Here is a 26,080-nt window from a genome sequence, read left to right on the forward strand (position 1 = left end):
CAGCACAAACGGAGTAAAAAGATCCTTCATGTGATTCGGATGTAATCAGACCAACCAGAACCAGAACCTGGTCACAGCTGCACAACAAACATAAAAGCACTAATAAAATGGACAAACTTCATGTTTCCAGCTTTTTAAACAACAACATTTCTTCTTTAAGGCTAACGTCATTCTTAGCTTCAGCTAAGCTTCAGTTTCTTCATTTTAAAGCTTTAAAATCCTTCCAAGTTTTCAAACCTCCGTCAGGTTCAATAAAAACGTAGTGATACTGAATACAAACGCAGATAATCAGTTTCCTTCAGCACTGATACAGACAACACTTCTATTGTTAATGAAATGCTAAACGGATTTAAGGCAACAGCCAAAAAATGGCCTACATTTTACTGAATATGATGATTTGACTTATTATGACTTCATCTATAGTTACTCTGATATTTTTCCTTCTCAGGCAGAATAAGGAAGATGGCGGTAAACTGGAGGTGAGGAGAGGAGGGGAGGAAGGACGTCTTCAGCGGAGATATTTCTGAAACAATAGGAAAAAATATTAAAATGTGTTAGTATATGATTGTTTTCTTAATCTGCTTTTAGCAGCTGTGTTTCTAAGGCATCAGATTTTCTGCATAGCTGTAGTTTATCTTCAGTAAACATAGGGGACTTAAGGATTTATGAAATTACTAATAATTTGTGTAGATAAATAAAGTGCATATGTAGAACTTTGATTTTAATGACAACTGATGAATTTCTACAGCCAGGCTGCTGCGTCTGGTCCACACTAATTAAATTAAATTAAAGTTCAGAGAATATTTTATCTAACTTATTATTACATGTGGTAGAATAATCGTCCTACTGTAAATTCAAAGTTGCATAAAAATGCTTCCTTCTTTCTAATTTTGTTTCTGTGGACAGAAAACACTAGAAAAGAATTGTAAATCCTAAAATAAAAAAAGAAGTTGAGTTATGAAGGCACCAAGCTTTTTTTTTTGCTCTGCATTAAGCTCCATCCATCAGCTGTGGTCATTCCTGCAGCATGATGCTGCCACCACCAAGCATGGCGTTTTCCATGTTTACCAAAAAGGTAATTATTCATCTCATCTCTTGTAAACTGAACTGCTTGTTGTTGTGTTGTGCTACTTTCGTCAACAACTAAACGGTTATTAATTGATTATTAATTTTCTTCTATTAACCACCACAGAAAAGCTGGATTGAATCACACACAAGTTGACTCTAATTTTATGACTTAAGAGACTTCTCAGGGCATATTTCATAAGAATTTTAACTGAAGACATGAAATGACACGGACGTTTCAGAAAACAAAAAAAAGAGTAACTATTTTTTACTCTTGACCTTAGTCTGTCTGAGTCCTGTGTTTCTCTTACCTGTAGCACAAAAGCCGCCACCACGGCCATCAAGGCCAGCAGCAGCATCCTGCCCGCCCAGCCCAGGTCAAAGGTCGTCAGAAAGAAGAAGCGGGCCCAGCCCAGTTTCTTGGGTGTGTGTGGCGGGTAGCGCATGTTGTTCACTCCCTCCATCTTCAGCTTTTTGATGAGACAGCCGCGCAGGTGGCTCAGCTGGTCGAAGCTGAACTTGCCGTGGTAGCAGCCCATGCCGCTGTTTCCTGACCGAAAAATAAAATAAGTTAGACTGACGATAAACTTTAGCAATCAGAATAAAGTCCCTGAAAGTGTCAATGTGTTAATTTTTCTGTTACTTTGTTTTAAAGTATTTTAGTTTTAAATCTATTTTTTCAGAGTATTAAATATTTTAAAGTTGACTAAGTTTTATAACTGTTGACTTTATGATGTGTTTTTTTTTATGTTTTTATTATATAAAATGTGCAGTGTCGCTGAAATGTGCTATACAAATAAACTTGGATGACTGATTAATCAATTCAGTTAACATCAGGTATTTGTCTTAGTTCAACATTTTATTTTATCCGAAGTCTGACGCTAGAGGGCGCTCTGGCATTTGCTTCACAGAGATGGGCAGAGTAAGAGTAACACTACTTCAACATATTTTCACTCAAGTACAAGTAAAAAGTATCCATTCAAGAAATTACTCAAGTAAGAGTAAAATATATTTGGTAAAAAGTCTACTTAAATACAGAGATCAAATTATCTTTTGATATTTAAAAATTACATAAAGTTAAATGCAAATTTTGCTTAAGGTAATTTATATAAATAAAAACAGAACAAAATCAGGAAAAAAAATCCATCCAAATCAGTTTCTTTCAATAAAAAAAGTATGAAACTTTAACAAAAAAACTGCAGGTGTGTGTCTGTATCTGGTGAATTTTTGGTTCGAAAATCCAGAAATTTCCCTCAAGTGTGAGTAGAAATACTTCATAACATTACTAAAGTAAAAATAAAAAGTACATTGAAGTAAAAATATTCATAAAAGCAATTGTTTTTGAAAAAAAATTACTTTTTAAAGTTTTTTTTTTTTAGCTTTTTGTGAAACGGACTGACTTACCTACTCCTCCAAAAGGCAGCGAACTGACAGAGAAATGAACCAGACAATCATTTGCCAGGAATCCTCCGCTGGACGTCTCGTCTCTCATTCTGCTGATCACCTGCAGAGAGAAAAACGAAGCAACAAGAACCTGGTTACACATTAAAACATATGCACAAGTTTATAACAAGTCAGTAAATTACATGTCTGATGATTTTTAATCTTACTTTTTATGCTGTTTAGCTTTAAAATGACAAACAGGTTGCAGTTGATTTAATGTGTGGATATAAATGGGTCAACATGTGCTTTACACACTGCATTTATTTCATGTATTTGTTGTTTTTAATGTCCAACTCTGTTCTGGATTTCTAAACTGAATCAGCAAAACTGGAGCTATATTGTTGTTTGCTTTATTTTTGCTTTATGTGAATAGTTTGTGCGTTAATAAAAACGTAGCTCTGAGATACCTTCTCATCTGCAGAGAAGACGTACAGAGCCAGAGGTTTTTCTCCCTTGTTGATGAACTTTATAGCTTCGTCCAGTCCGCTGACAGGAAGGATGGGAAGAATCGGTCCAAATATCTCCTCCTGCATCACCTTGGCATCAGGCTTTACGTCACGCAGAACTGTGGGAGCTGAATGCAACATAAAAAACCCCCAATGTTTTAGTTTATAATTGAATAAAAAAAAACCTCTAAGTGTGATCTTTGGTACCGATGAAGCAGTCTGACTCGTCTCCGTCTCCTCCAGCAGCCACTGTGCTGTCCCCCACCAAGGCCATGATCCTCTTAAAGTGCCGCTGGTTGATGATGCGCCCGTAATCTGGGCATGTCTTTGGGTTTTCTGTGTAGAAATCCTGCAAATAACGGAAAAAAAATAATTTTAAATATGAAATAAAGCTTATTTTCATGTTACAAGTTCCATCAGCTCAGGGTCCAATTAGCGCTGGAAAATCAATCATTAACAAGATAAATTGCGATAGACATGAGATCAATATAAACAGATAAAACGTGTTAGAGAATTCACTGATCTAGAACCGCACAGCATTCTGGGGGATGTAGGCAAAGTAAAGGTTTAGTTGTTCAGCCTCTCGCAGCTAGTTAAGCAGAGTGAGAGACTTCAACTACCTTTCCTCACTCTTTGGTTACGTAGCAACAAGCTATAAAGTTATTTATGGCTACCTAGCAACAAACTGTTAAGTAAATTATGGTTGCCTAGCAACTGCCTGTTGAGTAAATGGTGCAGCAGCAGTTTAAGATTTCACCACTGAGTCACATAACTGCTTAAAAATAAAATAAAAAAAAACAATGTGGTGGAGTGAATACAGTTTAGAAAAGAGCAAGTGTCACATCATCAGTTTGCAATATATCAGATATTTAAAACAGAAAACTGATCATTAGTTATCGATATCGACTGATACGAAGCGTTTGTTTTAAGTTTTCCAGCCGTATGAACCAGCCCTGGTTCCACTGTGAGCTTCTGGTACCTTAATGGACTTCTTGACCTCCTCGATGACCCGGTCTTGAATGCTGGGGTCACAGAGGATGTAGTCTGGGGCAATGCAGGTCTGACCGCAGTTTGTGTACTTTCCCCACGTGATCCGTCTGAACAGAACATTTAACAGAAGGGTGTAAGAAAGGAGCATGTTGTCTTTAGCAAAGAGTTAAAAACTGTAAATATTAAACGTGTGTTGGACCTGCAGGCTATGCTAATGTCGCAGTTCTTGTCGATGTAGCAGGGGCTCTTGCCGCCCAGCTCCAGGGTCACGGGGGTCAGGTGTTTGGCGGCGGCCTCCATGATCACTTTACCCACCGTACCGTTGCCGGTGTAGAAGATGTAATCAAATCGCTGGCGCAGAAGCTCCTGGGTCTCTGCGACTCCTCCGGTCACTACAGGGTAAAGCTCCTAAAACAAAACAAACAGCTTAAACTTCATAAAAACAAAGAGTCCAAACTTAATGGGAGAATTTGCTTTATTATTTTATCTCCACTGCTCAAATACAAGAAATATAACACTATAATATGTGTAATTTCCTTGCATGTCTGTTTTTAATTTTGGATTTCTAAATCAGCAGGTTAAATTAGCACATCAGTCCCAGCTATAAAGACAGTTTATGTTTTAATAAGGACATTTAAACCTGCAAAAAAAAGACTGTAAGCACAGGGTCTAACTGTGAACTAATGAACAGATGAATAGATGGATGGAAAGATAGATTAACGCACAAATGTATGAATAAATAGACAGAAATTCAAATCTGGGAATCTAAATATTTGTTATACTCATTTTTTCCAGTTTCAGACTGTTACTTGAAGACAAACTATTTGTTACTAAGGCTTTTCAACACTATTTTTATAATATTTATAAAGATAATTGGTAATTATTGCTCAAACTGAGTTGAATTACTGACTCAAACTTTATTTGTGGAGCAGTTTTCATTCAGCCATGTGTAAGAGGAAGTGTTTAAAAGGATTAAAGTTAATTAATATAAGATTATTGTAAATTCATGACTGACGGTAGAGTTTGAAATGAAATCCAACTAATATCAGTCTTTCCTCATAATATTGCTGTGATAAAACATTTCCAAGGCTGAACTCCACACTGTCCTTTGTTATCACTGAAGCTGAATGTTTTCTTATAATTAAAAATAGGAGATGTATATGATAAAGTACCTAACTCACACAGTTTTGGTTAAATGCTGTAATTAAACAACATGAGGTCAAAGATAACTAAAATTTCTGGTGCCTGAATTTAGTTTTTGTGTGGATCTTATTGCAATGTCTTTAAAATCATTATTTTTTTATTCAGAACATCATTAAACCAAAGCTTAATTTCTCCGTTTTCCTTCTTTTCTGAGTGTTTGGGAATAAATTTTATCTTCACTGTTGCTGTCATGTGTTGCTCTTTTCCTGCAAACACTCCATTAAAAATGCTGAGTTATTTTTCCATATAAACTGGTTTTCCATTCAGTTACCTTGTCGATGTAAAGCGGCAGCAGATCCTCCATGACCTTTGCAGTGTGAACGCAGACCTCTGACGGCTTCACCACAGCTGCGTTACCTGGACAGGTGATTCAGTAAAGAAAGAGTAAAATGACGTAACGCCTCATAAATTTCTAAATTAACTGAGCAAACAAGTCCTGTTGATTTGTGTCATCAGTTGGAAATGCAGAGTTTCACCATTCAGACAATGTAAATTGTTAAAAACGGGGCACATTACAAGATTCAACCCTGAACTTTGAACTTAACACACCCACCAAATGCAACACCTCATTTACTTCATCTTTTTCTTTTTAGAGGATTTATTTATTATTTATGTTTTTGGCATTTCTTAGATATTTATTTAAATTAAATCTTGTTCTCAAGTCAGCTGAATTTTATTGTTTTTTTAATTATAGTAAATTGCATTGCAGGTGCAATTTACAATAATTAAATTAAAATCAAGTGGGTACACATTTTCTCATTTGATTTTATTTAGGAGCATTAGAGAAAAGGTAGATTAATATAAGAGTGCAAGACATTTCAGTTGTGAACGACAACGTCGATTTTCTGCTCTGTTTTACAGTTTCAGTCTGTCTTCAGTTTTCAAAATGGCAGCAGAGAAAGTGAATGAAGCCGTTTAGTCCGTATTGGCCAAACTTCTACGTATTAAATTAACATTAATTAATGTACCACTGGTGATTTATCATGGAGAAAAAATACAGTCAAGGTTTTAACGTCTCAAAATGTTATGAAGTTTAAGGGGTATGAATACTTTTACAAGGCACAATACAGACATTAAACAAGTGTTGAATAATTCAGGAATTTCATCATTCACTCTTCGACAGCTCAGATGATCCATTTGAATTTCCTCAAGGCTTTAAAAGCTCAGACAGCATCTTACATAACAGTCAGTAACCTTTCAACTTACTACAGGTGTGTGTAAAGATTATATCTGGCATAAACTAGGTTAAAGATAAAATAGACTTTGTGTTTATTCGATTAATTAAATATTTGCACTGTATGTATTATGATTTAAACACATATTCAACTTCATCAGTACATTTTTAACAACCAGATTAAAGAACAAAACATGTGTCACCACCTTATCAAATCACTGATTTTGGGTATCATTAATTGCACAATATTCCACAATTTTAGTCATTTCAAGATGGCTGAAGACAGAGTGATGACCTTTGACCTACAGAGTTATTTTATTGTGTAAATTTATCAAAGACTTCTGACCCAGCAGGCGTTTGGGTTAAGCTTTGATACTGCAGAACAAAGTCCAACATGTGCAAACACCCCGCTTGACGCTGCAGGCTCATTCTTCTCACTCTAAATATGTGACTCTGAGTAGCATTTATCCAACAGAGCTGCAGACGAGCAGCTGCTCCAGAGTACTGGTACAGTGTTTATGAAGCTATGACTGTGAATATGCAACACAGCAGTGCTTAGATTATTGCATTGTCACGGTAAACAGCCAAGCAACTCCTCCCAAATCCAATGTTTGAATCACAAATAAATCAGAGTTGAGCCAAAACATTTGTTCAGAGCCTCAGCATGAGAGCGTCCTTAAAGAGACCCAGGAAGTTAATCAGTTAAATAAAGTTTAGCCTTGCAAGCTCACACTTCCAAATACAAAAACCTGAATTACTGAGAGCAGATTTTACAAGTTTTTAATCTCCAAAACTCTGCAGTCATGATTGCGGTCTGGAGTTCACAGCATGAGCTTTGACCCACTTATCTACGTGAGAATATGAAGCATTTGGCAAAGTTCTGGACACAAAGGGGAAGTAGAGCGGCGGTGATCACAAGACGGACTGAAAACCGACAGCAGAACCAGAAACAACCTGTGGAGCTTTACTCACATCCTTATGTTTTAAAAAATAAAAGAATTATCTGGAAAGATTAAATCACTTTATGTAGCTTTGAACAACTAAAAGGTGTAAAATCTTCAGAATGACTCTTTTTCACCAGTTCACCTGTAAACACACTATTTCTTTGTGTGTATTATTAAATACAAATAAATAATTGTATTTAATTAAAATTAAATACAATTTAATTTTAATTAAATTGTATTTAATTAAAATACAATTAATTAAAGTATTTTAATTAATTGTGCAGATAAACAGCTTACAGATGCTATTGGGTAATAATTGTGCAATAATTTCTAAAAACTTTATGATAACCTCTATTTCTAATTATTTTAAATCTCTGGATTTTCTGCCCACAAACGTGTTTTAACCACAAATTTACAGATATATTCACACACCTGCAGTTTTGTTAAAGTTTTATGAGTTTTATATTCAAATAAACTGATTTGGAAAAAAAAATATTTTGCTTGATTTTGTTATTTTTTTGCTACTTATGTGAATTATTGCCATTTTAGTCCTTAAAATACAAAAATTTTCACTTAATTTCAAATTTTGGTCCATCTGATTATGTAATTTTTAAAAATTAAATATTGATCATTTGATCATTAAATACTTTTTACTTTTACTTGAGTAATTTCTTGGATGGCTACTTTTTACTTTTACTTGAGTAAAAATATTTTGAAGTATCACTACTTTTACTTCAGTACAATTTTGGGTACTCTGCTCACCTCTGTCTGTCTACTGGTAGATATTTTCTGGAGTCATGTAAGCAGATTATAGATTAGGGATCTCAAACTTTAGTTCCTAATAAGGTTGTTAGCAGAAGTTCAATTCTTCAGATGTGAATATAATCATTGCTGGATCCCGCCTTAAATTTCGACCTGACAAATGAAGCTGCAGTACCTGCTGCAATCGCTCCAATGAGAGGCTGGATTGTGACGGCCCAGGGGTAGTTCCAGGCCCCGATAATCAGCACCAGCCCCAGCGGCTCCGGTTGGATGTAGACCGTGTCAGAGAGGGTCAGCAGGTTCTTCTCTACAGGACGGGGGGCCGCCCATTCCTTCAGCTTCCTGATGGCCAGGTTGATCTCCCCCTCCAGACCCAGAGTCTCAAACAGCTGCGTCCCCACTTCACTCTGACCATGGAGAAAATATTAAACTTAGAGTTAGATGATGTAGATACAGTCCCACTGATTGCACAAAATGAGAAGGAACTTAGTGGAGTGTGTTGAAATGAACTTCAGAAATAAAATGTGTTACTATTATTATTTAAGTTCAGGTTGTTTTGAAAAACAATCTGAACACGTCATCCTAGCAGGTAGCAGTTAAAGTTAGCAGGATTGTGTATGTAAACAAATAGAATATGTTTTTTTATTTTTATGTATTACCTAAGGAATGTTAAATAATGTGGCATAAAAAAAATCTATTTCACCTCATTTTTCTTATCTTTTTGAGTTAAATTTAAACAACTAATTAAGCGTAAGAGCTAGCTTCTTTTTTTTCCGTTAAGTGTTTTTCTGTGTTTTTAGCACGTCGTCTTTCACACTTATCACTCACTTTATTGAGATCTTTCTTGATGGCATCCGAGATGTCTTTCTCTCTTTCTATGAATAAGCGCTGCAGGTTCTTCAGCTGGATGATCCTGTACTCCAGAGGTCGGGACCGGCCCGTTTCGAAGGCTTTCCTGGCCCGAGCCACCGCCTGCTGCTCTCGAGACATCCTACGACTAAAACAGGCGTCACAGTTCAGAGTTCAATTTAATTTCAACTTAATTCATCAAAAATAACGATCTCTGGAGTGAAACTACAGAAGTAAATATTATTATTAGAACCGTAATCACACTTCTTCATGTGACTGGTGTCCTAAAGAAACATGTCACAAATGGGAACATTTTTCAAGAGCGTTATTTGTGTTTGTGGGACTATAATTGCTGTGACACAGTTAGATGTAATGTAATAAATCTTTCTTATCGTCATTTTTATCGTTATCACGTACTGCCAAGTATCGTGATAAAACTTTAAGTCCATATCGCCCAGCCCTAGTCCAGGTGAATTTACCCCATGGTCAGACATTGAGAAATAAAAACAGAACGATACCTACATGTAAGACTCTGCAGGCCTTAGTTAGAAAGTTAAATGTCAAAGGTCATGACAATGGAACTAGAAAACGACTCAAAAATCATGAAAAGACTTTGCCAAAGGTTGACAGAGTACCCAAAAATAGTAATCAACCAAGAGTAGAACTACTTCAACATATTTTTATTCAAGTAAAAGTTAAAAAAGTATTTGTTAAAAATGACACTTAAGTCCCAAGAAACTCATCAAAACATAAATCATTTAATATTGAAAAATTATATAACAGGACGGACCAAAAATATGCTGTCAAAAAAATAAAAAAATAAAATTATATATATGAATATACTTATTGCTGCTAAAACATGTCAATTGTTTTTGTTTTGTTTTTTACTAGTGAGTGCATAAGACTGTAATAAATATTATTATAACTTGTGTTATTAAAAAACCGAAATGCCCTCATGTTTAACGTTAAACATGCAGCTCTAAACATTTGCATTGTGCAACCCATCAAAACTGCTCTCGGTTCTTTAACATGTTCTGAAAACATTTCTATTCCGGTAAACTAAATAGACCAGAATGATGAGTGCATGTAAAAACGCCTTTTCTTCTGTCGTCCTGCTGTCATGTAGGTTGAATCGCCCTTTGTTTACAGACACAAAGAAAAGGCAGTAATATGAGTGCAGCGAAGCCTCCATAACAGCTGCGGTCATACTGGGATGGTTCCCAGTTAAAGGTAGAGACAGACGTTCAACATCCGGTTCACGGCTTGCAGCATAGCGGATCTGTGTCGTTTAGCGTAACTTGCAGGTGCAACTTTTCCTGATCTGTTACTCCAGCAGCTCTAATCAGCTTATCATTATTAGCATCTTTTCGACAAATACTGATCTACTTCCTTTACATAAACAGGATGCTCCGCCCCGTTACAGCTCCATTGATCTGCCTGAGAGTTGGTATAGATAGAGAAAATCTCTAAAAAAAACCTCCGATTGTTTAACTCCTACCTTTATAATTTCAGGGAGAAATGTAAAGTCCTTCACCGCCTGGATGATTACTCGCGGGGCTGAACAATGACAGCAGGCCACAGCAGCTGCCCTCCTCTCCCCGTTAGGTCCCACCCACCGTGGGCTGGACCGAATCGCTGCAGCCGAACTCAGTTTACATATTTCCCCACAACTACACAGTGAACTTCAGCATCTACCGCTTTATGTCGCAATGAGAGGTTTCCAAACTACGGTGCAATTCATTTTAGAGAAAATACTGTGGTCCAAAACATGATCTCTAGCGCCACCAGCAGGTCAGAACTTCACATTTTTGTGGAGTCAGAATCGCTACCTGCCGCCGCCATCATTGTTTTTCCTTTACTTGCACACTTTTATAAACTATAGCAACACAATTAGAAAGTTATTGCTAATAATTACAAACTTTTGCAGCTATAAACCTTACAATTATTACAATTACACCATAATTACATAACAGCTTACGTCGCAGTTTTTATTTGGTGTTATGTAATAATAAACTGGTTGCATATTTTGTTTAAAGCACCCTAAACAGGGACATTTCGTTAGCGCAGTTTTGGGGGGTGACCGGGGGGGAGGTCAGAAAAGTTACAGTGAAATGTAACGTAAAATGTGGTTTAAAAAGTTTTTAAAGTTTTCAAAAATGACTAAGTGGCAGTGCATATCAAACGTGTGTTTTGCTCAGACCCAAAATTCAGATGTTTCGAGGTTGGTTCGGTGTCTGATCTAAAAATTCATCTTTATTTTTTCTTAGATGAAATGCATATTTATTTCGTTCTTTGTTTCTTTCGCCTTTTTATATTGATCTTGTTTAAATACAAAGGTTTCCGTCATGATTTCTTTTTTTTTTCTGGGGGCGGCAATTATTTTCCAAGATTGGGGGGTCCGTCCCCTCGCCGATCTCCCCGGGATTCATAGCCTCCGTGAACAGAAATTTCAAAACCTTGCCACAGAATCTTCAATAGATTTATATCAGGACTTTGACTGGGCCATTTTAGTACGTGAATACATTGATTTAAACACTTTCATTGCAACTTTGTTTAAACTTATTGTCCTGCAGTGTGGACATTTACTCATTTACTCACAAAAATATTATGAATAAACTCTTAAAATATGTACTATGCAATATTATTTACATAATAAAGCACCAAACAAATAAAAGAATAAAACACACCAGACCTCGACGTTCCGTATGCTTATGAAGCCATATTTGTACGTATTTGTCACCCGGCGCCGTGGCTTAGTTGGTTAAAGCGCCTGTCTAGTAAACAGGAGATCCTGGGTTCGAATCCCAGCGGTGCCTTTTATTTATTTTTCTTTATTTGCCTACTTTACTTTTCTCTGTACGTTTTCGTTCATCTATTTTCTAAACCAGTTTACCATTCCGAAGACTGTGAGAGGATAATGGAAAATAACATTTAAGTCAGTCGGCAGAGTTCGGAAAACGTCCATCGAACGTCATGACGTACGTACGTCTACCTCGCTGCCATATTGTGGGTGGAAATTTTGCTGAAATACGAGAACAGTATATCTGACACTTCTATTTGAAATGGTGTTAAATAAACCTATTTGAATTTGTGACATATAAAACTAAAAATGTATTCCCTTATAAAAGTAGAAATAATAATAAATAATTTGCTGTACATAATGTACTCTGATATGGTGCCCTTGGTTGGTGTAGTTTTTATAATATTAAAATTACACAACAGGGAGCTAAAATAATAATAGAAAAATCAAGAGTATAAAAACACCCTTAAAATTAATAATATGATAATTTTACAAACATTACCCTACTGGTCTGAAGCTCCAGAAACTAAGAATTATCTGCAAAACTGACTGAAAATGGGGAAGACGCCAGCACTATAAACATAATAATAATAATTAGAATAATTATATAGTATGACTAAGTTACAAGTTACAGTAGTTACTTTCACAGATTGACAAATATTTTAACTATAAAAATTCAGTTTCCCAGCCAACCAGATGTCTCCATGACACGTTGAAATATTTGTTTTAAGAACTGTTAGTCATGAAAATACAAATATTCACAACTAGCGTAAAACAAATTAAATCAAAGTCACGATAAACACAGAAAATACAGCATGTGATTGTGTATTTTTTTATTTCATGTGAAGAATTTTCTAAAGGTAATTTTGTCCACCAGAGAGAGCAACTGTTCCAAATATCTGAGATGCAAACCAAAGAGACATAAGATTTTTTTTCCCCCCAAGGATAAAAAATAAAGCAATGCCCTGCAGAGGCAATATATAGCTGTGTGTCAACGATTACATATACATGTAACACTATTTTTATAAATGTATTTAAGGATTAAAACGTCAAAAAAGGTAAACAACATGCATCAAGCTTGCAACTTACAAGGCTAAAGACAGGAATGGAACTGCCAAGCATTCTAAAATGTAAAGGGATAGATCACAAATTTTGTCTTCTAACAACTGCAGCTGGAAAAAATGTTGCACATAACTGCACACCAAAGGTATACATAAAACCAATTTTAACAAATATGATCAAACAGAGTCTTACTGAGGTGGAAAGCCAAAGAATAAAAATGGATTTCTAGGTTAATTTTAATAGGAAGCTTTAAAGAAATACATCTAATTAGCTGGTTATTCCATAGTTGATTTTATTTGTTGTTATACTAACTTTTCATTTAAGTTGTACACTGGACATCCTGCTTTCTTTTTCCATGAAAATACTAACCATCTTCTGTCTAAACAATCACTAAATGCAAACATGAACACAGTTTAAAAGTTATTAAAACTGATTTTGCATCAAACTCTGTGATTGTTTTGTGACCAAAAATTTTGTCTGTTTTGGTCGAGGTGTTATCTTCAGGACTTTAGGTCCAGCTAATCTGCATGTGTACTAAATAGTAACAAAAAGAAAGTTATGTAGTGTTAATCTTAACTGGTTTTCTCTGTTTACTTAAAAAAAAAACTGAACTAACCCCTTAAAGTGAATTAAGTCATGTGCAGGTTTAGCACATGCATATGACAAAAGCAGCAGCAACAAATAAGTATGCTATTATCACTGGGCGCGGGGTGTTTATTGCATAGATGTGTCTGTGTCTTAGATGATCTATTTCTTCTCTGCCCTGGATGAATCAATCAGGTATTCCTCTTCACAGCCCAACCAATATTTTGCAATGGATCTTGGGTAAGGAGGGCTGACGGAGTCCACCCGTTTAGTCTGCAGAGACACTCTGTAGTACTTGTCTGTCAACATCAAGAGAAACAAAACGGACAAGCAAAGAATAAAAAAGTTACAGCAGTTGGTGCAAAAGTGAAGAAGCTCATTAAAGCAGTGAGTTTTTAAAACTTACTCCCTGTAATCATACCTTTCTTGAAAAAGTAGACATTTTGAAATGGGGTGCTTTTGTATTCCTGGACTGTAGCCACTTCAGCCATGTCGCTGTAATCTACGCCAAAGTCAAACAAATCATCATCGAACCACAAATCGTCAAACACGAAGCGACTTTGCCTTCTGCGCTGTGGGAAACGTCTTTTGCTGGGCCTCCTTCTCCGCCCTCTGCTCCTCCGCCTTGCTGGTGGAGACGATATTGTTGGCTTGGGACTAAGAGAAACCTTTCCTACCAAGGCAGCATCAACAGGGGGGCTAATGCCTTTCCAGTCCCTAAACGTGAGTTGGGGGCTGGAGTTATGAGTGTCTGAAGGAAGAGAAAGGGAGAAAATGAGTAAAGTTTATAAAACGTACAGTCACCTGCCACTTTATTTGATACACTTTGGTTGTACCAGGTTGGGCATTCGGTTGTCCTCAAAAGGGCATTATGTTTTTGTGGCATGGATTCAAAAAGATCTTTGAAGAATACCTTTGAGCATCTCAAACCAGTTTGTCCACTCTCCACTGCTCCCTGATGTCAACAATTAATTTTTGCCCACACAGCAGCTGTTCACATTAAGTTTTTTCTTTCTTAAACCATCATCTGTAAAACTCAAGAGTTGGTTGTTGGTACAAAACCTGATGAATCAACAAAAAGACTCAGAGTCCCTTACTTTCCTTCCTCATTCTGATGCTTAGTCTTCACCACATCTAGACGTCTAACTGCACTAAATCTGGCTGATTCATCAGTTGTATTAGCAAGAAATTGAAGTGGACCTAATAAAGTGGCCAGTGAGGGTACACATAATGTACACAAACCATATCTGGATCTTACGGAAGCTTTCAAAGAGATCTGTGAAGAGGTTCTCTAGTGGCTGCTCGCAGAACAGGTCTGTGTACCGGGTGAACAGAACCGACTGAGAGGTTCTGCTCAAGGAGACGCACTCTTCATGGGACGGCTGGTGCTTGAACTCGTACTGGTAATACTTATCACCTGAGAAACCAAACAGACGCTCTTTTAGCAGAATTTCTTTAAGCTAACGACAAGCTAGTGGCTTATTTAATCAGTATGCATTTGAACAAAAAGAAGAACACTGCAAAGAATTATATAACTAAACGTAGAAATCTTTTCTCTGCAAATCTTTTGCTAGTGTTAGAGGCGCCCTCTGGTGGCCATTTGAATTAATGTAAATGTAAGGCCCTTCAGCAGCACCAAGGATCTAAAGACAGGATAAAAAAAGACATTTGATCTTTTCAAATGCTGCAATTTGTCTCTCATCTCTCTGCAAATACCTTTAAAAAAGTAGGCCTTCTCTTTTCCTCGGTGACTTGGGGCAGGTACAGCAAAAGCTGCATCTATGTCATTTGGGATGTCTTCGAAGCCGACGGAAATGTCCCTGGGATAGTCCTCATCTAAGACATCTCCGTCAAATCTCCAGTACTGGTTGCCCTTAGATACAAAAGATACAGAACCAAATGGTGGGAGGTTTTAATAATCACTGTGCTTTTTTGGCAGAAAAATAACACTGTAAACCATCCGGAAGATGTGAAACATGGCAGTGGCAGCATAATGCTGTGGGGATGTACTATATTGGGTTGATCTGCTGGATAAAAACATGATTTTGTGGTGGCAACATGAACTTTTGAGAAAGGATTCCACAGTAGCAGGTTTTCTAAGATATTATAAATTATATTTATGTTTCCTGATGCTTCACAAAAGCCCAGACATAAAGAGTGTTTAAAAAGTACATTTTTATGTTTGATAACTTCTTTTTATTCTTCGGACATTTCATAAGGAACCAAAGATTCCCAGGTTTGTAATGGGAATTCAGGTTACCTGCTGGGAAAATTCTTAATAAATCATTTTTATTAAGCATAAACAAATACTTTGTTATGAGGGGGAAATCTTTTTAGCAAGTAATGTTTGAATTTATCATTTTTTAGGAGCATAATTTAAGAAACTACATGCAACTCATTCTTTTCCTCCACTCTTGCTGAAAAAACCTTCCTACTTGAACAATTAGAATGCTAAATAATACATTCAGACTGGATAATGTGGTTTAAAAATAACTTTTTAAAACTTAAAGCTGCTGTGGTTCCCACCTTGAAGATGTACGACTTTCCTTGGCAGTTGATGCGGGTGAATGCGGCGCTGACGGGTCCTGCGATCCCCCACACCTGCTCGATGAGTTTAGGGTAACCAGGAAGAATCGACTGTTCATCCAGCTCAAAGAAATATAAACCTAGGGGCGGGGATATCAATTATAAGAGTTTTAGATAAGATTCAAAGCAATTTTACCAAAAACTCACAAACCTTCGCACACAGATGGATTCTTGCATCTGAAGTGATCTATATTTCTTAAATCAGTTCATTTTTAATACTGTTTTTATTTAAAAATTTTTTTTTTGTCACAATAGCATCTGATATTTTATGTCTAAAAACATTAAATGTAAAATGTAAAAATAACTTAAAAACAAACATCAAGGTTATATCTAAAATTCAATAAACCAGAGTGATGAAACTTTAACTTATGAATGCTGAGCTCTATTTAAAACATAAAAATAAATAAAATAAACAATATAACACAAGTACTTCCTTGTAAAATAATCTGACTTTACAGTAAAGTCCCAATTCATTTACACTCCAAGTATATTTAACATTCATCTTTAATAGATATACAACAATCAATGGAAAAAAATGTTGTAATAAAGGCAGATCAAGTTTTTTCATGTTCCCATTGGGATTTCAATAATTTATCTTTTGTAATAAACTCCAAGTCTTTGAGTTTGGAACACCTCCTTATCATCACCCTAATCTTTAACTCGAGTTTAAGCCAGGACTTGGACTAGGCCAAAACATTAATATTACTTCCTGCCAGAAAAAAAAAAACATGTCGGCAAATTTTTAAATAATGTATAGTGTAACTAAGAACATCTAAATTAACTTTGACGTTTTATTGTGTTGGGAGAGACAATCATTTCCCGCCAACATGAAAAAACTTTAGATCTAAATCAACCAGATCATGCATGAATAATAATCTTATTTTTAGTTTCCTCTCTGAACCTTCAAAGAAATTAAGTAATGAAGACAGAGCAACTAGATTTTACCTCTAAATGCGTAGATCGATCCGTTCTTCAGCTGCAGGAACGCGTCAAAAGGTAGGCCGCTGCAGGGCGCTGCGTTGGGGTCGACGGTGGGCGAGGGCCCTTGGGGGGCCCTGGGTGGCGGGGTCAGAGAGGAGGGGACAGTCGGAGCAACCGTGATTAAATTTGGTGTTTGCTCTGTTGTGCTCATATTTGGATCCATTTCTGCTTCTCCAAACGTGTCCCCACGAGAAACTTAGAGCAGAAAATATGATCATGAATTACACAAGTTGGTATAAGTTCTTACTTATTCTGTTTAAATTGTAAAACGTGGTCCGCGGGCGCCCTCTAACGGTCCGCGAGGCACTGCACGTAAACAACCGTTTATTTGACGTTACGTTAGCTCAAAGTGCGACGCTACAGTTAGCTTACCAAAGCATTGTGTTTATAAATAATAATGGATAAATGGCTTAAGACCGGGTCACTAAAAAGAAAGCCTGAATATGTCGGTGGAAAGTTTCTCAAGGTGAGTTGCATAACTTTTGTTTTTGAACATTATTACGATACATAGCATGCAGCAGGGACGCAGATCTAGGTGCGGCTGTACTGAATGCAATATGACGGTGACTAATTGCATCTTAACACCTAAAATAAAATAATTTGTGATGGGCTATCTACTGGCTGAAAGAAAATGTCTGTAACCAAGTCTATGTTTCTTTTACTATCATTCTAAATTACAGATAACTCTAAAACGTTATTAGCAAATAACTTTTTTGATTTCCATGTGTTTTCTATCATTGGAAACAGAATTCATGCTTTCAAGATCTGTAAATAACGCAAAATGACTTGTTCATGGTTTTATTGTGACCACATTTACAAAACAGCGCCACCCTTCACTTCAGGCGGAACAAAGACAATGAGTTAAGGGACTATTATTTTAATTTCAAGTTGTATATGTTAAGTTGTGTTATTGCGAGGGAAATTTTAAGTTAGGTGGTCTGTGAGTGTTTGTTAGATGGGGTAAGTGGTCATCGGCCTGAAAAGGTTAGAGAAACACTGAAATAGACAGAAGATTTGAGCAGCACACTCACCCTTTTTGGGGCAGAAGGTGTAAAAGTCCTCACAGCAGCTCCCATAATACACACACATAGAGTCACACTGGCATTTGTTCCGTGAGTTGAAGGAGCCACAGCGACCCACGCAGGACTCTGTTGGAGTGCAATTTGTTTATTTCAGGCACAAAGTGTTTATTTTTTGATCAGAGTTCAGCATCAAACGTTAGAAGAACCGCTTAGAGTACAAGTGTCTTCTCAAACAGTGACGGTTTTCAAATACTAAAGCATTAATGGCTGAGAAACATCTGTATTTAAACTACTTTTACACATTTTGATCTATTGTATGATTCATTTCATTGTGGTTTATTAAAACCGACTGTTAGTTTTTGATTTGAATGACACCAGTTGGTTTTAACGACTAATTGACAAAATGTGATGTTTTTTTTTTACCGGTTTCTCAAATTCTCGAATTCTTCTGACTTTTTATTTGTCCATTTTTAAGATGTAAAGCACTTTGAACTGCCTTGTTGCTGATATCTGCTACACAAATAAGCTTGATTGAAACTTGATTGATTCATTAGTAAATCATTTATTACTGTGGTAATTTCTAAACTTTTGGACCTCCTCCACCAAAAGAAAAAAACGTTGAATGTGAGGAGTTTATTTTCCATAAACATTTGAAGTTATCTGTTGCATTTTTTAACCAAAAAGAGGAAAATAGTCCTGAGAAATACAGATTATAGACACTTTTTTCTGTTTTCTTTTCCCTTTTATTTCCATTCTTTTTCTTTTCCTTTGTTTTGTTGTTTCTTCGTTTCTTTCTTTGCTTTTTCCTTTCTTCTTTCCTTCTTTTCTCCCTTCCTTTCTTTCTTTCTTTTTTTTCATATTGCGCCAATTCACAACAAATGCCGTCTCAAGGCACTTTACACAAAAATATAATTGAAATTCAATCCCACATACATTCCAGTTGATCCTAGTTCTCAAACAGTACAGTATGCTCAATTAATTATTCAAAGTATTCGATTTATTATATATTTTCTTCTATAAACAAACAGCAATAATAATGAGTTTAAAAGCAATCACTGCTGAAAGTACACCAAACCTAAGTAGAACAGAACTATACTTTTTAAAATTATCTATATTGGTAAAACTGCAATAACTTGGTTATTTTAACCTAAAACCAAACATCTTCAGTCAGTATTACCTTCTGCTCCAAACGCTGTGTCCAGCAGAACCGCGAGACCCAGCAGAACCACTGCTGGTTTCATGGTCACTCACACCAAACAAACTCCTAAGTTATAACCAAACAGCTGTAGAAATTCTTTAATTTCTTCAAATAACAATGAATGAACTGAGTGACGAGTCCGAGCTGAGTGCCCCACTCTGTGATTCGGATCAATAGATATTTTTTCAGAAGCTACCGACCCCGAGGCGTCTGCCGTCCTGATTGGTCGACGCTCGGCTGTGACGATCATTAAGCTGAAACCGGTGACCTCTGTCCTGTCCATGCATCGCACTAACATTAATGTCTATTTAGACTAATGAGAAACATACGTGTCATGTGTAGGTTATGCATGTTCAGTGCATCTGTTGTTTGAAAAGAGAGAAACAATATTTCTTTAAACATTGTGTAACTGATGGATACTTTCCATTCTATTGATCTCTAAATAAACAACCAAAAACAAACACAGAGGTTTCTTCTGCCACATTTAGCTACACTATTGATGCTCTAGCATTTAAAAACAAATCTACATATAGTTTCACTTGTAAGATTTTAAATCAATACAGTTTTTATAGTTAAATGTTAAATTAATATTAGCTTTTCTGGTAGGTATTTTTGCTTGAAGCACAACAATTACAGGAAGACAACAGGTATTTATTACTCATGATATGAGTAATAAATTACCAGCAAAGACAGAGTGATTTGGTATTTAAAATGTGTATTTTATAAAATATAAAAATATTTTATATTTATTTTTTTTTTTAATTTTTTTTATATTTTTAAAAAGGAAAGTCGCTTTAAGAAATAACTATAATAAAGTTTGGGTTTAAAAAATGTAAAAATATTTTTAGCTTATTAAAATGTTAAGACATTTATATTTTTATATTTTACTTTTCAAAATATAAATATTTATATATTTTAAAATATAAATGATAAAATAAAAAATAGTACATTATATTAAAATATTAATATTTTTATATTTTGCAAAACATAAAAATATTTTAAAAAGTTTTAAACCCCGAAATTTTTTACATTTAAAAAATAATAATTTACCGTACGTTTTTTAAAACCCAAAGAGACTTTCCTTTTTTTAATGACAGACTGACTTTATTTGGAAAAGGAAAGTCAGAACAATTTCACGCTTTTAAATGACAGAAAGAAATACCTAATTCTGAGGATAGATTAGGACAGATTAGGATTGCATCTGGACTTTGGTTGTCACATGATGAAAAGTTAAAATGTTACGCGAAAACACGTCCGTCAAAGCTTGAGAACTTATTTTATTGATAAAAACATTTCACTGCATGGCTAATATGTCTGGAAAGAAGGACTCTGTTTTAAACTAAGAGTAAAACAAATAAGTGAAAGTCAGAAAGAAGCTTCAAAACAACAGAGTGAAAGTAGATACTGAAATGATGCGACCAATAAACTAGGTCATGTATAGAAAAGCTTTTATTAGAGATTTGTTGATGCAGAGGTGTATTTATTTATTTTCACCTGATCCTGCATTATGCAAAATGACTTTAACCCAAATCATTTTACTGACTGACACTATATAAGTAGTGTATAAGATTTGATTGCTAATCACAGTTCTAGCATACTGTGTTTACTATTTTGTAAAATAAAGTACAGAAATTTCCTTTTATTCTATTTTAAAGTGTCAATCAATTCAGAATTAAAACTGTAAAGAGTTGGTCACTTTGACCTAAATATTTATAAACTAAACATGCAAACAACCTTGTTTAAAAGCAGCGTGAGCGGCATCAAAGTGCAGCAGAACAAAGCAGTAATAATAATAAAACAAAGTAATAAAATCATCCAATAAAACAATAAAAGCACAGATAATTCATGTTGTAAAGTTTTACTTTACCCGAACGTCAGAGAGTAAAAGTGAGTCTTTAGAAGCACATTAAAGTTTTAAAAACTTTGAGCTGATCTGATATGAAGAATTAAGTAAAGGTTTGATCAGCTCTATTTCTAAGAAAGAAGATTATGAAAATAAGAAGAAGCCAGACCACTAAGAGCTTTAACAATAAATTCTTTTTATAAAAACTGGGAGCCAGAAGACTGATCTATACCCCTGCATACCAAGTTACAGGGACATATGCATGTTGTAGCTAAAACATGAATATTTATTTTTCAAATCTCTAAAATAAAAGTAGGAGATAAACTACCGTGTTTAAAAAAAGCCTCACTGATTTTCCTGGTTTTAATAAAGTGGTTCAGATTCAGATAGTGGAAAATGTGAGTCCATCCTTGCTCTGACTTCATGCAAACAGTCTAATAAGGACTTTAAAAAGTCGTTGTCGTCATCGTTTTTTATCTTCATGGGCTTGTAAATCTGAACAATTGATTGGAATATTAAAATGTCTAAAAATAGGTTGCAGAGGCAGCATGTGCAATAAAAGCATAAAAGCAGGACAGAACCGTTTTGGGTGTTAAGAACTTGGGGCCCGTGCAAAAAGATCAACAAGATATTTTAATTTAGCCGTCGAGTCGTGACGTTCAAGTAAACTGTTCTTTATAATCCCAGAAGTCTTGTCGGCTTGTCTATATTCATCCAGGAATCTGAGTGTTTAGTCTTCTACAGAGGTTACAGCGTCCAAAATATTCATGCAACATCCTCAAAATTAAAGCTGATTATGAGATAATCAATAATCAGGTTAATATTGTCACTAAAAACTGCAGAAAACTGAGAAGAAGGGACCTCAGTGAGGAGCAAAACAGGCAGATAATCTGAAAATATATGAATAATTTTATTTAAAACTGTTGGAATAACACTTTCCTGAGCCACTGAACTGCATCCTGCTGCTTTTTGACAGGAATCAAACTTGGCCTGTTTTCTTCTCCCGTTATTGGCTTGAAGATATGAAATGTGAACTTGTGCAGACGTTAAACTGCGGCCTGTCTGTGGGCTCCACTGTAACTGACCTTTGGTTACCCGTGATGGAGCTGGACTCCTTCACCTGATAAACCTGACTCCATCATTGACTCCATCATTGACTCCATCTGTCCGCTCCGCCCCCTTCTTGCACAGCTGCCTCCCTCTTTACCAGCGGCTTCATTTCCCTCCCTGTCCAGGATTGTGGACAATTTTTTGTTGAGTTAATGTTTGATACGCTAACTTAGACATAGAGAGTAACTTGCATTCATTTCAGTGTTTATTTATTTTTTAATAAGCAGCTTTCTCCACATCTCCACTGTTGGATCTTGGTTGACGTTTTTCCACCTATCCAGCCTCCTCTTCCTCCTCCTCCTCTTCCTCACACACCACCAGTGTGTCTGGATCTAATTTGTTAGAGTTTTAAGATCATCATGGGTAGCATGTTGGATGTGTTAAAGTGGTTGTGGTACCACAGAAACTACATCATCATCGTCGTCACGCCTCTCGCCTTTCTTCCTCTGCCACTGGCCGTTCCCACCCCGGTGAGTAAGAATGAGCTTCACTGTTGAAATCAGAGTAATTTTTGTTTTATCTCACTCTGTTTTCCCATTTATCTGACTGTGTTCTGACTCAAAGCGTTGATGTCAGACGTCCAGGTGATGACAACATGTCTAAACTGAGAGGAGAACAAATAGTGGTCAGCTGAAAATTAGTCATGTTTGGTCAATCTGTGAGTTTGTCATCCAATCTGATGTTTGTATTCCTCCAAAAATCACACCAAATGGCAGAAAATGTTGTGAATTGCACAGCTAAAATCTTTAAAGACATCATTATTCAGTATTTTGTACCAACTTTACATGCATAGATTGACTCTTCATGTGGATTTTCTTGGTTTTATGTGGAGTGAAAACCTCTGGAAATAAATTACTGAGAAATTATAGACGAAACATAGAAAGTTTAAACAAATGTCTGTGTAGCGTATAAGAGTGATTACTTAAAAATATCAAATAATTAGGTTTTGTGAATATCAAAAGAAGTTTGTTAAATGTTTTGTATCAAAAGAAGACCAAAAAGTATGATTGGTTGGAATTATTTTAAAATAAAAGTTGAATTGGTTAACTGTTAAATTGATCCATACAGTTTGGATCTTTCTTTTCACTTTACCACTATTTGGAAGGACTGAGAACGGTAAACAAAGTTAATTATTATAAAAGCAATATAAAATATTTTAGAGTTTTTGTAATTTACAGTTATATTTAACATTTATAAGTGTCCTAAATACTTTCATTACTGAAATCACAAGAATTTGTTTTTCCTAAGTAGAATATTGAACCATTAAAATATGAACATCAAATTATATACTGTAATTTGTCCAGATGAGTTTGATTATTATTTTATTTTAACTAACAAACAGAAGTAGACAGGAGTATAAAGTAAATACTGGATTGATTAAAATCACAGGGGAACAATCGTGTTTGGTAACACTTTATTTGAAGGGGGGTGAATAACACTGTCATGACACTGTCATAAACATGACATAACACCTGTCATGAACATGAATAAGCCTTCATGAATATTTATGACTGTTGTCATAAAGCGTCATTCGGTAAATTATGACACTTTTAATACAAAGTTGACATTATTCAAAATGTCTTTGTTGTGACAACTTGACATTAACCAAGAAATCATTACTGTTTAAACTTCACCTTTAATAACATAAAGTTACCTGATTTTTAAAGTGCAATCAGTAATACTTTTATGACAAATTTATGTCAGTTTATGACGCTTTATGACAACAGTCATAAATATTCATGAAGGCTGATTCATGTTCATGACAGGTGTTATGTCATGTTTATGACAGTGTCATGACAGTCTTATTCACCCCCCTTCACATAAAGTGTTACCCTGTGTTTTCCCCTTTTATGGAAAAATAACATCACATCTTTATATTAACCTAAAATATTTATTTTTGTGAGCATAAATGCTAAATTTCTATGCATAAAAGTAAACCAAAAGCCTTATAATGAACATAATGTTGATTTGATGACCACTGCCATGTTTGAAGCATCAGTTTTATCCAGTATTATAAAAACTAAATCTCCTCTACCGGCTTTGATTTACCTTAAATAAATTAAAATAAGATTGTAAACAATGTGTAGGCATATTTTAAGCTAAGCTGTGTTTATATTTGTTTGTGTTTGCAGGAAGCAAAGTGTGGCTATGTGATCATCCTGATGACTCTGTATTGGTGCACGGAGTGCATGCCTCTGGTTGTGACCGCTCTTCTTCCCGTCATCCTGTTCCCAACGATGGGCATCATGAAGGCCTCAGATGTAAAGTTTACACCTCACTTGTAACAATATCAGTTATAAAACACAGTGATGAAAGGTTGTTCAGTCTGCTGTTTAGTGCCAGCAGTAAAGATAAGATTCTGAATTGACTCTTGGAATAAAGGAACTGAGATACACTGTAAAAACTACACAATAAGCTTAAATCAGATGTGTCCAAACATTTTGCAGAGTCACCAAGTTGAAAGTTTTCAGAGGCCACAATTTATTTTTTAGCTATTTCAGCTACAAATGCAAAATTATTTTATTATTAATTACTTTTTATTTTTATCTCGTAAGGAACAAATTAGCATGTATTTAAAACATCAAAAAAAGGCTCTCAAAGTTACACAGTTTCCCAACTGGTTTCAATTTTAGTTTGTTCCCAGCAGCAAAAATCAGGACTGTGTTTGAAAACCTTTACCTGTATTTAATTATTGGGCCAGTTGTGGGGTAAAAGTCACTGGAGAAACATTGGTTTTGTCCCTACAAATGTCTATTTAAGATCTAAATTTGTCATCGAACATTTTGTACCAAAGTCTCCGTCTGCACCAGCACCGTTTAAATCATTCCTAACTTGCAAATGGCTGCTGGGTCTAACTTTGGACCATTTACGTGACCTGTAGCCAGTTTCCTTCAACGTTATGAATAAATATTCTTGGGATTTTTTTTCAGGTCAGTGTTGAGTACTTGAAGGACTCCAGCATGCTGGGTGTGGGAGGCTTCTTGGTGGCCATCGCAGTGGAAAACTGGAACCTCCATAAACGCATCGCTCTCCGGGTTCTTCTCCTGGTCGGTGTGCGTCCAGCCCTGTAAGAGGATAAAACTCGTGAGGTCATTCAGATAGTAATTTGTCTCAGTAATTCAATGCAAAAATATTTATATAAATGAGTAATTTACTACAACATGTCATTGCTTTAATTTGGATGATTATGGCTTAGTTTGCACTAAGACTAATAAAAATAAATTTTAAATATCCAAATGTAATATTAACTACACTACAAAAACACAAAATCTTACCAAGTATTTTTGCTCTAGTTTCTAAAGGAAATATTTAATGTACTTAAAATAAGACAAAACTGATTAATAAGTGACTTTTCATCAAGATATAGGGCTTGTTTAGAGTCAGTACTTTATTAATATTGATGAAAAAGTATGTGTTCCATTGGCAGATTATTTAACTTATGAGGAAAATGTCTTGTAATAATTTAAATAACCTGCCAGTGGAACTAGTATTAAACCAAATACTGATAAAGATAATGTCATGGTTGTGTGGGTTTGTTGGTGGACCCAGAGGCAGCTTGTAGGTGAATAATATTTTTTTTAAAAAGGATGAAAAATATAGAAAAAAAACTCCCAGTGAGTACAGGGAGCCAGAGCAGAACAAAAACCACAAGTCCAAGAAAAATGCCATCAGGAAATAAACGGACAACATAACAGAGCAAACGGGTTTACATACTGTGAGGATGAATGGTGGAACAAAATACCTGGGCTGATGAGATAATGAGTTTCAGGTGAGAGGAGAGAGAGAGAAAATGGCACACGGGGCGAGAGAGAACTAGGAAATGAATCTAATTAGGGCTGTTGTAAACGAATATTTTAGTAATCGAGTAATCTATCGATTATTCTTACGATTAATCGAGTAATCTATCGATTATTCTTACGATTAATCGAGTAATCGGATAAAAAAAATTATAAAATGAAATATTGGTAAATCTGGCATAATACCGGTGTTACTATCAGATATCAATATCAGTCCAAT

General features: G+C 35.5%; 3 protein-coding genes and 1 non-coding gene across 6 annotated transcripts in view; 2 read left to right on the forward strand and 2 right to left on the reverse strand.

The window, feature by feature from the left end:
• Positions 1–140: 140 nt before the first annotated feature.
• Positions 141–10,624, reverse strand: aldh3a2b (aldehyde dehydrogenase 3 family, member A2b). 3 transcript variants are annotated; one of them, XM_016672441.1, is made up of 11 exons: positions 10,375–10,624; positions 8,856–9,018; positions 8,203–8,434; positions 5,419–5,504; positions 4,144–4,352; positions 3,934–4,051; positions 3,162–3,303; positions 2,916–3,082; positions 2,470–2,569; positions 1,377–1,615; positions 141–523 (listed from the first exon to the last, which is right to left on the reverse strand). In XM_016672441.1, exons 2-11 carry the CDS (start codon positions 9,015–9,017, stop codon positions 509–511), a joined length of 1,470 nt encoding a protein of 489 aa, XP_016527927.1. In that variant the 5' UTR covers position 9,018; positions 10,375–10,624; the 3' UTR covers positions 141–508. The 3 variants fall into 3 exon arrangements, with proteins under 3 accessions (XP_016527927.1, XP_007553692.1, XP_016527929.1); XM_007553630.2 differs by having other exon boundaries at positions 8,856–9,024; XM_016672443.1 differs by lacking the exon at positions 10,375–10,624 and adding an exon at positions 10,259–10,320.
• Positions 10,625–11,618: 994 nt separating this feature from the next.
• Positions 11,619–11,692, forward strand: trnat-agu (transfer RNA threonine (anticodon AGU)). The gene has a single exon. It is a non-coding gene; the product is annotated as a tRNA-Thr (tRNA).
• Positions 11,693–12,485: 793 nt separating this feature from the next.
• On the reverse strand, positions 12,486–19,300 carry vtnb (vitronectin b). Its single transcript, XM_007553659.2, has 8 exons — positions 19,090–19,300; positions 17,922–18,038; positions 16,855–17,085; positions 15,850–15,989; positions 15,040–15,196; positions 14,582–14,740; positions 13,745–14,074; positions 12,486–13,622 (listed from the first exon to the last, which is right to left on the reverse strand). Exons 1-8 carry the CDS (start codon positions 19,151–19,153, stop codon positions 13,486–13,488), a joined length of 1,335 nt encoding a protein of 444 aa, XP_007553721.1. The 5' UTR covers positions 19,154–19,300; the 3' UTR covers positions 12,486–13,485.
• A 2,765-nt stretch (positions 19,301–22,065) lies between these two features.
• LOC103141924 (solute carrier family 13 member 2-like) overlaps positions 22,066–26,080 on the forward strand; it is a 9,708-nt gene continuing 5,693 nt past the window's right edge. The window contains exons 1-3 of the mRNA XM_007557753.2: positions 22,066–22,533; positions 24,196–24,324; positions 24,994–25,130. Of these exons, the coding sequence (XP_007557815.1) occupies positions 22,423–22,533; positions 24,196–24,324; positions 24,994–25,130 (377 nt within the window). The 5' untranslated portion in view covers positions 22,066–22,422. The remainder of the gene's footprint in view (positions 22,534–24,195; positions 24,325–24,993; positions 25,131–26,080) is intronic.

This window comes from Poecilia formosa, unplaced genomic scaffold (genome assembly GCF_000485575.1).
Source record: "Poecilia formosa unplaced genomic scaffold, Poecilia_formosa-5.1.2 Scaffold3, whole genome shotgun sequence".
NCBI classification, from domain to species: domain Eukaryota; kingdom Metazoa; phylum Chordata; class Actinopteri; order Cyprinodontiformes; family Poeciliidae; genus Poecilia; species Poecilia formosa.

Coding starts and splice junctions, on each gene's coding strand:
- vtnb (XM_007553659.2), bottom strand. CDS start 19,153: ATGAAACCAGCAGTGGTTCTGCTGGGTCTCGCGGTTCTGCTGGACACA. Junction 18,039..19,089: donor CACAGCGTTTGGAGCAGAAG/GTAATACTGACT, acceptor GCACTCCAACAG/AGTCCTGCGTGGGTCGCTGT. Junction 14,075..14,581: donor AGATCTCTTTGAAAGCTTCC/GTAAGATCCAGA, acceptor CTCTTCCTTCAG/ACACTCATAACTCCAGCCCC.
- aldh3a2b (XM_016672441.1), bottom strand. CDS start 9,017: ATGTCTCGAGAGCAGCAGGCGGTGGCTCGGGCCAGGAAAGCCTTCGAA. Junction 8,435..8,855: donor TCAAGAAAGATCTCAATAAA/GTGAGTGATAAG, acceptor CTCCATGGTCAG/AGTGAAGTGGGGACGCAGCT. Junction 4,353..5,418: donor TGCCGCTTTACATCGACAAG/GTAACTGAATGG, acceptor GTTTTGTTTTAG/GAGCTTTACCCTGTAGTGAC.